This window comes from Apus apus, chromosome 22 (assembly GCF_020740795.1).
Source record: "Apus apus isolate bApuApu2 chromosome 22, bApuApu2.pri.cur, whole genome shotgun sequence".
Classification (NCBI taxonomy): domain Eukaryota; kingdom Metazoa; phylum Chordata; class Aves; order Apodiformes; family Apodidae; genus Apus; species Apus apus.
In genome coordinates, this window is record NC_067303.1 from 7,296,027 (window position 1) to 7,306,824 (window position 10,798).

The window sequence follows — 10,798 nt, forward strand, 5'->3', positions numbered from 1 at the left end:
TACACTGACAGCTCTGCTGTGTTAGGAGCTTACATGTCAGTATTTCTGGGGAGTGGGGGAGGGGTGGGGGGGGAAAAAAGCAAGTGCTGCTGGAGAGCTAGGATGTACCAGCATCAGCAAGAAGGCTGTTCTTGGCCCTAGCTGTGGCACTGTGCAGAGGAGAGCACGCCAGGTAGCGTGCCAGAAATGGAAGTTGAAAGCGGGACTCAATTTTGTACACCAATGAAGGGTGCTGCTGGCCTGGGAGCCTCTGTCCCTCCTGCTGCAGCGTGATCCTGGAACAAGCCTGGAGTTTTGCAGCACCCCTGTGTGTCAGCCCTGCCTGGCTCTGCTGCCAGAAAACAAGGGGCAGTGCCTGCAGCAGAAGGTGCTGTTGAGGACTGCACAGTGCTGTGCTCATATACCCCTCTAGTAGCATTAAGTGGGGTTCTGTCCCTGTGACCAGCAACCCCTACTTCCCACCTACCCGTTGCAAGGCACAGGGCCTGGCAGCCCGTGGGGGGTTTAGCTGCACCGCCCCGGGCTCTAGGTGCCTGCTGGGCTGTACTGGGCCTGGCTGTAGCGAAGCTGATGGTCCCATCATAGCAGCACCTGCTGTGTTTTGCTTTTGTGACTAAGGCAAAGCTGGTAACACACCAGTGCTTTACCCATTGCACAGTGCTGAGGTTTACTTTTACATATTTGCATCCCCCCCTCTTTTCCCCCAGCGAGTATGATGGGGCTGCACAAGAATTTAGCAGGGGATGCAGCTGGGACAGCTGACCCCTGCTGATGAGAGGGATGTTCCAATACTGTATGATGGGCTCAGCAGTAAAGATTGCAAGAGGCGGGGCATGTTTGAAGTTGCTGTTTGTGTGTCTTCACAATGAACTTTACACACGCTGAGGCCTGCCTTCCAGGAAGAGGCCTGCCAATGAGAAGTAGTTTTTGTCGTCTTCTTCGCTTGTGTGTGCAGCTATGCTGCAGCTATTAAACTATCTTTCATTTGATTCACAGCTTTTGAGCTCTTGGACTGCCACGGCTTCTTGGGTCTTGCGGGGGCACTTCTTAGCTGCCAGCCAGCGTAACCCCTTCCCGGAACAGGATCGTGGGGGCTGTGTCAATGCCGAGCTTGCAGCGCGTGCTGCTTCAGGCCCCTTGGACACAGCAGCACAGGTCTTCGGCAAAAGCCTCGCTCCCTTTGCCCTCTCCTCTGCTGTGCCCGGACCCACGGACGAGGGATCCCAGACCCAACCCCCGCCTTCCCCTGCAGGGAGCGCGCTGACCCCGCCCTCAGCACATACGCAATGCAAACAACTACCCCACCCACCTCAGAGCATGCACAAGCCCCCTCCCCCCACCCCACTCTTGCGCATGCGCACTACGGAGCATCTGGAACACCCTATTGCGCATGCGCAATGCAGAGCCGCTCGAGACCGCACCCTCTCCAGCTCCTGCACATGCGCACTTCTACTTGTGACCTGAGGGGCGGGGGAAATTGGTCACGTGAAAAGCGCGGCCTGTCTCCAACATGGCGGCGTACCTGCAGTGGCGCCGGTTCGTCTTCTTCGACAGAGAGACCTTGAAGGAACCGCCGGGGCCGGATGGAGCTGGCGGGAAGTCCTTTACACTGCCCCCGGGCATCGCGGTTTGCGACTCGGGCCGGGGAAGCCTGGTGTTCGGGGATATCCTGCTCGGCGGCGGGGTCAGGTGGTGGCGGGGCCGGGCGGTGGGGCCTGCGGCCACGGGGGGTCGGGTCGGTACGGGTGCTGCACGGGCTGCGGGATGCTCCGTCAGGGAAGGTGGTAGCTTCCTGCTCTGGGCAGTCCCTTGCTGTTAAAGAAAACTGCCCTCAGGTGCTGTGATGCTCGTGGGTTGCTCTGTTTGCTGTAGCTATATCAGATGTTAAAGAGAAGCAAGCGTTATGGTTTCTGGTGTGATTGGAAATGTGAGGTTTTTTTCCCCATTATATTCCTTAACTGTGCTCTACATATGGAAGGTCAGATTTGGTTTCTGCCTCGCTCCCTTCAGCTCAGTAGTTTCCAAGCTTACAAGCTAAGAGTAACACATCTGTACCAGCTGAAGCAGCACAGCATCTTGGTTTCTGTTGGTGAGGATGAAGAGGGTATTAACCCCTTGGTGAGTCAAATGACAAAGGGAGAAAAATACATTTGTATTGTGGCTATTTCTTGAGGCTATTGCACTTCCTTTGGCCAGCCTCTTTTAGTAACTTGGTTTTTCTGGGCACTGTTACATTTGATGCTGGGTATTGGCCTCCTAATACCTCACATTTTGCTTATGGCAGATCGTTGTTGTTTGTAGGTTAAAGTCTGGAACCTGGACAAACGAGATGGTGGCAGTCCTCTTTGCACACGAATTTTTCCAGCAATACCAGGTAACAAGCCCACAGTTGTATCCTGCTTAACTGTCCACGAGAACCTTAATTTCATGGCTATTGGTAAGTAAAACTTATCTGTAATAGCTTAAGAAAAATATTATGGTTCTTACTGAGATGTAAAGAAAAGTAATAGCTAGCACAACAATCAGCATAGAACATCCTGATGTTACAGGAATAACTTGAAAAATTTAAAGGGAAGCACACGTTTTTAGTTGATGTCCTCTTTCCCCAGCGGTCAGTAAGGTTGCACGTTGATTGAACTTAGTACAACATTCAACTTTTGTTGTACTATGGGAAAAAATCACGGGTTTTGTGGTAACTAATGTTACAGACTTTTTTTCTAGTGCTATATAGAAACCTTTTTTAAGAAGAAATAAGCCAGTTTTCTTTTTTGGTTTTAAGCATTCCATTGCTCTTGCTTAACTTCTGACAGAGTAAGAGCAGTAATGTTGGGAGGTTACAAAACGCTTTCAGTGAGTTGGTCCCTGTACTGAAATCAAGAAGCTCTTCATGTGCGTGTTGTGGCCTTCTACCCTGGAACAACTTGCAGGACTGAGGCTGCTGGCAGGCTGTGGAAGCCACGCATTTTACTCACTCTTAAGAAATCTCCCTCTTGTCTTTTTATAGTGGATAGTATGTTTTGCATAAGGAAGTGAATTAAAGTAATAGTTACAACTGGTGGATGAAAAAGCTGCTCATATAACAAAATGCAGACTTAAACCAAACTAAGCCCCTAGAGAATTTGGTGTGTGTGGAAAGCGAGTTGGATCATGCTGAGCAGTGACATCCTTTGTGCAGTTGAGTGACAGCTCTGAACTGTAGCAGAAGTGATGGGGGCAGACTCCTTGGCACGAGAGCCCGTGACAATCCTACAGGTTGATACCTTGCCAGCAAGTGAGGTGTTGCTGGTTGGAGCTGCCCTAACTTGATAGTTTATCAGGTGTGCCAGGTAAATAATGGTTTAGTCTGTCCCTTTCACCAGGTTTTGCAGATGGGAGTGTCGTACTTACAAAAGGAGACATCACTCGAGACCGGCACAGTAAGACGCAGATCCTGCACGAAGGCAGTTTCCCGGTTACTGGCCTCGCTTTCCGACAGTCTGGCAAAACAACGCATCTGTTTGTGGTGACCACAGAGAACATCCAGGTGGGAAGTTAATTGGAGAAAACGAGACTCTGACTTGCAGATTGCATTGGCTTCAGAATCTAGTTCAGAACAATCCCCAAAACCTTGTGTTTCCTTTGTAGTCTTACATGCTGTCAGTGAAAGACTATCCTCACCTGGAGCTGGACACTCATGGTTGTGGGCTGCGCTGTTCATCTCTCAGCGACCCTTCCCAGGATCTCCAGTTCATTGTGGCAGGAAATGAATGTGTGTACCTTTATCAGCCAGATGAGCGTGGCCCCTGCTTTGCCTTTGAGGGACAAAAGCTGATTGTTCACTGGTATCGGGGGTACCTCATAATTGTCTCCAAGGACCGAAAGGCTTCTCCAAAGTAGGTCTTCTCAGAACAGATGAGTTGGTTTCACTCTTGCTGATTCCTGCTTTTTCTCTTTTTCCTCCTTCCCTGTGAAGCTTCAATCTTGGGGGCCTATTTCAACTTTGTCAGAGGTTGTTAGGGTTTATCCAGACCTGTATATTGATTTAATTCTGTCTTAAGAGTAGCACAGTTAAGCATACTGAATTAGTGGAATTTTTTTCTGCTCCTGTGAATTTCTTAGTCTGACATATAGGTGGAATTTGTGTAGAAATAAATTCTGCTTTGCCTCTGGGTCCACTTATTTTAATTGCCCAAATGAACCCTCTTTGTCTTGATTTCTGGACATCCCTAGTTTGCACAGGTATCAAGAACTCAAGTTAATTGGTTTTCTAAAACTTTCTTCTGCTCTCCAGGTCAGAGTTTGCTGGGAATGAGACACAGAATTCAGACAAACAAGTCCTGAATATCTATGACTTATGCAACAAATTTATTGCATACAGCTCAATCTTTGATGATATTGTGGACGTATTAGCAGAGTGGGGTTCTCTGTATGTGCTGACCAGAGATGGGAAGATTCACGTCCTGCAGGAGAAGGATACACAAACTAAACTCGAGGCATGTAAATCTGTTTTGTTATTGGTCTCTGCCATGTGTCTGCAAGGTTGTACTGGCTCTGCGAATTAAAAAGTGGAACCTTTCAGGTAAGCAAGTGACATAACAAGTGACCTGGTAGCTTTTCCACGTAACCAGTGTTATAAGGCATTTGGTATTGAAAAGGCTCGGCACGTGTACGTCTACGGCACCAAAAAAAGAAAACAAGTTTTTCTGATGTATTTGTATTTGAACTTGTTTTGGGGGGTGATAGTTCCTTCATAGTGGTCTTACTGTGTATTCAACAGATGCTGTTCAGAAAGAACTTATTTGAAATGGCCATTAACCTTGCCAAGAGCCACCACTTGGACAGCGACGGTTTGTCAGAGATTTTCCGGCAGTATGGTGATCATCTGTATAACAAGGGGAACCATGATGGAGCCATCCAGCAGTATATCCGGTAAGGGGGGGTCCTGGGGAGCTGCGGAGGCCTTGATTTCTGTTTCATTCCAAGGATAAAGCCAACAAAAAAAAGCACTTGACTTTAGGTGGAAATTCTACCCCTAGAGAGAAACATGTTGATGAGACTGAATATCTAAGAAAAAGATGCTTGAAAATTGCTCTGTACACCTTAGGATAAAGTTTTCCTCTTTGATAGTATTTTAACATGAATAATGGAGCCACGTTGCTCTGGAGTGGGAACTGATGATCTCGTTATATACAGGGTATTATTCTAGGTAATATGGATAACTGATTTGACCATATATGGCAGTCATCTTGGGAAATTTTTTTTTAAAATGTGGAGCAGCCTGTTTTGTGGCTTATTGAAAGCTTCATGTTCAGTCTTTTTACAATGCTACAAAATGTTACATTTGTGTAGAACTGAACCTTTGGAGTCCTGCTTTCTAGGGAGACTTGGCAGGTGTTTTACTGTTGACGTGGATTAAGTGTCAGGATAACTGTGCCTAAGCTGCTTCATGCAGGCATGGGTATTTCAAGATGACTTTGAATTCTGCAACTGAAATGAAGGAAAACATAAGGTTTTTTACCCCTATTTTTTGGGCCTTTCAGTTAGCTGTGATCAGAGCATAGTCCATCCTCTCACTGCCTCCATTAAAGAACAATTAACTCCTTGTGTGCTGGAGCTGATGTCCTGATTGCAGCCTTTGTAGAGGGATATTGTTGAGGATTGTTTCAGTGTGTGGATGGGTGTTCTTAAATCGTAAGTAGTTGTGACTTCTGATAAATAGCAGAGCAGTCCTAAGTAGGTTGGTGCTTGCTGAAGTTAAGGCTTCTCTGTTATCTGTTGTTATTTTCTCTATTTTGACTTAGTGGGTATATGGTTTCTTGTAACATGACTCTTCCTTCCCAGAACTATAGGGAAGCTGGAACCATCTTACGTTATTCGGAAGTTTCTGGATGCTCAGCGCATCCACAACCTCACTGCTTATCTACAGACACTGCACCTGCAGTCCCTGGCCAATGCAGACCATACTACACTTCTACTCAATTGCTATACCAAGCTTAAAGACAGCTCCAAACTGGAGGAGTTTATTAAGGTATTGGGGCATGTTGAAATAATTCTAAGTTGTATGGCATCATAATAATAACAAAAGGGTAGTAGTGACATTGTAAATTGGCTCCTGTGGGGCTCCTTTATTTCCAAGCTCCTGTTTATGTTCTCTGTTTGACTGGCTGCTGTCTGACTTGGGGGTGTGCTGGCTTTTCCAGCGTGACTGGCAAGCTAGTGAGCGGCAGTTAAACTGCTTCCTTTCTGCACGTGTGATCTTTCCCTTGCGTAGCAGGTACTAAGTTGTCTGTGTGCTGGCTTTCCTCTTACCTAAATGATTGCTGCCTGTGGACTCTGGGAATGTTGCTGAGGGACCATCTTTCTGCTTTGTTCTTGTAGACGAGCGAGAGCGAGGTCCGCTTTGATGTGGAAACAGCGATCAAGGTGCTTCGTCAAGCAGGTTACTACTCCCATGCCGTGTACCTGGCAGAGAAGCACGCACATCATGAATGGTACCTCAAAATCCAGCTAGAGGACATCAAAGTGAGGAGATGTTATTGCTCTCCTGTTCTAACTGGGGAGAGTACCACTTTTGTAGCCTCCTTAGTGAGAATGCCATTTCACTGACCTCTTCCTTGCAGCTAGTGTGCTGACAGGACTGCTGAGGCAGCAGTAAGCACACCTGCTGCTGCTTGTATATTGGCTTTCTGCTTTTGACTTGACTAGGGGTGGAAATTGGAGGGGCTTATTTGTTGTGTTTCAGACATGGCTATTTACAGTGTCCTTTAAAAGGGGGGAGCGTTATTAGCGATGGATCTAAATTGCGCTCTCTTTCCCCTGGGTCCCCAGCCAGTCTTCCTCCCCAAGGAGGAAAACAAGCAGCCCTAGAGACCTAGGTGGTAATTCAGAGTGAACAGTGTTCAAGGTACACTCGCAGCACAACCTGAGTGCTTTCTGTCCTAGCCTTTAAGTAGAGAGCAGAGACCAGTGTTGTGATTTTTTTTTTTTTTTTTTTTTCCTCTCTCTCCACAGAACTACCAAGAGGCTTTGCACTACATTGGAAAGCTGCCTTTTGATCAGGCAGAGAGTAACATGAAGCGATATGGTAAAACCCTGATGCACCATGTCCCTAACGAGACCACAGAATTGCTGAAGGTCCTTTGCACTGATTACCAGCCATCTGGAGAAAACAAAGGCCCTGGGATGCTGGAAGGAAGGAGGGTATGGTTTGCATTGACTGAGACTTGTTGCTTTCAAGTAGCAAGTGCTCCCGTACACCTTGTGGTACAGGTCTGTTGTTTTTAGGTAAAATAAGAAGGCCCATCCTGGTGTATTAGTAGTCCCAGAGACAAGAGACTGCTTCAAGCTATTGCTCAGAACCAATTCCTGCTGTAATTGGTGTCCTGTACCGTGCCATGTACCTTATGTCACACACTCTGGGAATGAGCGCCCCACATGGTGGGGAAAGACGTGCCAGTCTGGCTGCAGCTGATCTGGATGCTTGGCTTTTTCTGGCTGTGTTACAGGCTAACTCAGAAGAGTTCATTCCAGTCTTTGCAAACAACTCCCGAGAACTGAAGGCATTTCTGGAGCACATGACTGAGGTGCAGGCTGACTCTCCACAAGGTGTCTATGACACTTTACTGGAACTTCGACTCCAGAACTGGGCACATGAACAAGATGCGCAGGTTTGAGATCCTCCAGCTTTGTGTTTTGAGGGAGGTTTGGTGTTTTTGAATCCTATTTGCATTCCTGCCAACCCATTACCTCTCCAGATGGGCATTGATAACATGCAGCTGTATGTATGCTGTGCTGGACAAATGACACGTAAATGGGAAAGCAGCCTGCTAGTTTGGAGAATATGTCTTTTAGTGATGCTGAGCTTGTTTTGGATGAATCTCATTTAAGAACAAATTGCAGACAATACAGCCTCTGTGAGTAGATCCCTTCCCCACAGAAGTAGCTCTTTTTACTTGCCTAGGTTTCTGAGGATGCTGGCTGTTTGGGCAAAATAAATAATGTCCTGTTTGCCTTAAGGGGAAAGAGGGCAAACGGCAAAACGGTCCTTTTTGAAAGGGCTGCAAACTGTTGTCAGGTCTTGGTGCAAAATGTTCTCTGAATGTGTATCTGTTGCTCTCTCCAACCTCTCCTCTGTAGATCAAGGAGAAGCTGCACAATGAAGCCCTCACCCTCCTGAAGAGTGGAAGGTTCAAAATGGTCTTTGATAAGGCCTTGGTCTTATGTCAGATGCACAACTTCAAGGATGGTGTCCTCTACCTCTATGAGCAGGGCAAACTGTGAGTGTTGCTTTTTGTTCCTCCCCACCCACCCCCTTCAGGATTTTTGAGCTATTAATGTCCCTGCCTCTTTAGTATATCAATATGGGAAATGTAGATAGTTGCTCAGATAAAAATATCTTGCTGCTAGAGCAGGGCATCTACATAGAAGGTGAATGACAGACTTGTCTTGACTTCTGTGTGAGTGGGGTGTTGCATGGCTGAGAGAGAACATGAGGTCACTGTAGCAACTTCCAAAGAGATTGTTGCAGCTGACGGTTTCTTTCTCCCCTAGTTTCCAACAGATCATGCACTACCACATGCAGAATGAGCAGTACAAGAAGGTGATTGAGGTGTGTGAGTTGTATGGAGACCAAGAGGCTTGTCTCTGGGAACAGGCTCTCGGCTACTTTGCCCGGAAGGAGGAGGACTGCAAGGAGTATATTGCTGCGGTGCTGAAACACATTGAGAACAAGAATCTTATGCCTCCGCTGCTTGGTAAAAATGACATGAGGCACCCAAAAAAGTCCCCAAAACCCAAACCAGGCTGTATGTAGACTAGAAATCTGAGAGAAGTAGCAACAAAGTTTGAGCCCACCATTTGAAGTAATAGTCTTCTTTGCAGGGAAAAGCAACACCAGTCACAGCTGTCTAAATAGGGAAAAAGATCTGTGTTATTAGTTGTAGAGATAGCTGTACATGATTTCTGTTCTGGCAGTGTGGGGAAGTGAAGGGCTTGCAGAAACTCCTGCTGTGCCTTAGTTGAGAAGTTGAAACAGAATTCAATCTGCTAGATCCTTGCTTTTCCCCTTTTGATCTGAGCTATCCAAATGTGCTCCTAGTCACCTCTTTCTGGAAGAGGTAAAACTGAAGTTGAGTCTTGAAATGAACTCTTCAATTGAGTAAGAATGCTGTTTGCCCATATGGAGAAGTGGTCTGTCCAGGTAGGATTAGTATAGCTGTAGTTATTTTGCTGGTATTTCCCCTAACATCTCTGTTGCTCTTAGTTGTGCAGACACTGGCTCATAACTCCACCGCCACACTGTCTGTGATTAAAGATTACCTTGTCAACAAGCTGCAGAAGCAAAGCCGCCAGATAGAGCAGGATGAGCAGAGAATTCAAAAATACCGAGAAGAAACAACAAGGATCCGTCAGGAGATTGAAGAGCTAAAAGCAAGGTGTGTGGGCTGTCTTGTCTTATGTAGGACAGACCTGTTTTGTTAAGGAAAAATATATTTAGTCTTTCTTGCCCTTTTGCCTCTTCTTGCTTTCTCAGTCCCAAGATCTTCCAGAAGACTAAATGTAGCATTTGCACCAGTGCCCTGGAGCTGCCTTCAGTTCACTTCCTGTGTGGCCATTCTTTCCACCAGCATTGCTTTGAAAGCTACTCTGAGAGCGATTCTGAATGTCCTACTTGCATGCCAGAAAACCGCAAGGTGATGGACATGATCCGAGCCCAGGAGCAGAAGAGAGATCTGCATGATCAGTTTCAGCATCAGGTAGGGTAATGTTGCCTGTTTTACTAGGCATAAATAAATAGGGGTTAGATTTTTTCCTAGTGGCTGGTAGTGAAGGGTAAGGCTGAAAGTATATGTAAACAAGGTTGTGGGGTTTTTTTGTGGGTGCTTTTTGGTGGGGTCTGTGTGGGTGTGTGTTTTCAGGGTTGTGTTTGTGGTGATGGTTGGACTCTGTGATCTCAAAGATCCTTTCCAACCATGATGATTTTGTGATTCTGTGACTGTGAATTAATGAGGCATTAGGAGCTAGGGTAACTGCATTATGTACAGGCCATAGAGGGTCCTTGATGCTCTGAAGTTGGAAGAGAAACTGCTCTCACTCTTGATCACTTAGAGTCATGTAATAGTTTGGGTTGTGACTTCAGAGTTCATCTAGTTCCTTCCTCCATCTGCATGGGCAGGGACACCTCCCACTAGACCAGGTTGCTCAAAGCCCTGTCCAACCTGCCCTTGAATGCTTCCAGGGATGGAGCAACTACAGCTTCTCTGGGCAACTCGCCACCCTCATAGCGAAGACTTTCACCTGACCAAAATGGCTCAATTATAGGATTGAAACAAGAAGGGGAACAGCCAGTGGCAGAAAATCTTAGCAGAGCAAGCTGTTCACGTGGCACTTGCATTGAGCCATCAGCGTAGCCCATAATCGAGGGACGCGCGGGGGGAGAGAGGACCAGGATGGGGGAGGCAAGAGGGTCTGAAGGCTTTTGCTGACCCTGCTGCTTTGTGTCTGGCAGCTCAAGTGTTCCAACGACGGCTTCTCTGTTGTAGCCGACTACTTTGGTCGCGGCGTCTTCAACAAGCTCACCCTCATCACGGATTTGCCCACGGGAAAGGCGGCGACCACCATTGAGGCCGGCCTGCAGCGGGAGCTGCTCATCCACACCAAGCGCAGCACCTGACCCCGCCCGCGTCACCGCCCCCTCCCGGGGCGTTCGGGGTCCCCGCTGTGCGCTCGGGTCCCTCCGCGCGGGCTGTGAGCTGTCCCCCCTACCCTGGTCTGTCCCTCGGACCCAAATAAACCGGACGAGCGGGGCAGTGCCGTGAGT

General features: G+C 47.4%; 1 protein-coding gene across 1 annotated transcript; it reads left to right on the forward strand.

Annotated features, from left to right (window-relative positions):
* The first annotated feature begins 1,467 nt into the window (after positions 1-1,467).
* VPS11 (VPS11 core subunit of CORVET and HOPS complexes) lies at positions 1,468-10,784 on the forward strand. The gene is made up of 16 exons (XM_051638572.1): positions 1,468-1,664; positions 1,970-2,118; positions 2,302-2,437; positions 3,360-3,523; positions 3,625-3,872; positions 4,271-4,472; positions 4,757-4,908; positions 5,821-6,007; positions 6,358-6,501; positions 6,991-7,179; positions 7,485-7,646; positions 8,116-8,255; positions 8,530-8,732; positions 9,242-9,413; positions 9,512-9,734; positions 10,487-10,784. The coding sequence occupies exons 1-16, from the start codon at positions 1,511-1,513 to the stop codon at positions 10,649-10,651; spliced, it is 2,790 nt and encodes a 929-aa protein (XP_051494532.1). The 5' UTR covers positions 1,468-1,510; the 3' UTR covers positions 10,652-10,784.
* The last annotated feature ends 14 nt before the right edge of the window (positions 10,785-10,798 follow it).

What these genes read in the sequence shown, in the direction of transcription:
- VPS11 (XM_051638572.1), top strand. Translation starts at nt 1,511, where the DNA reads ATGGCGGCGTACCTGCAGTGGCGCCGGTTCGTCTTCTTCGACAGAGAG. An exon ending in GACCGAAAGGCTTCTCCAAA is followed by an intron (nt 3,873 to 4,270) that starts GTAGGTCTTCTC and finishes TCTGCTCTCCAG; the next exon opens with GTCAGAGTTTGCTGGGAATG. An exon ending in ATTGAAGAGCTAAAAGCAAG is followed by an intron (nt 9,414 to 9,511) that starts GTGTGTGGGCTG and finishes TTGCTTTCTCAG; the next exon opens with TCCCAAGATCTTCCAGAAGA.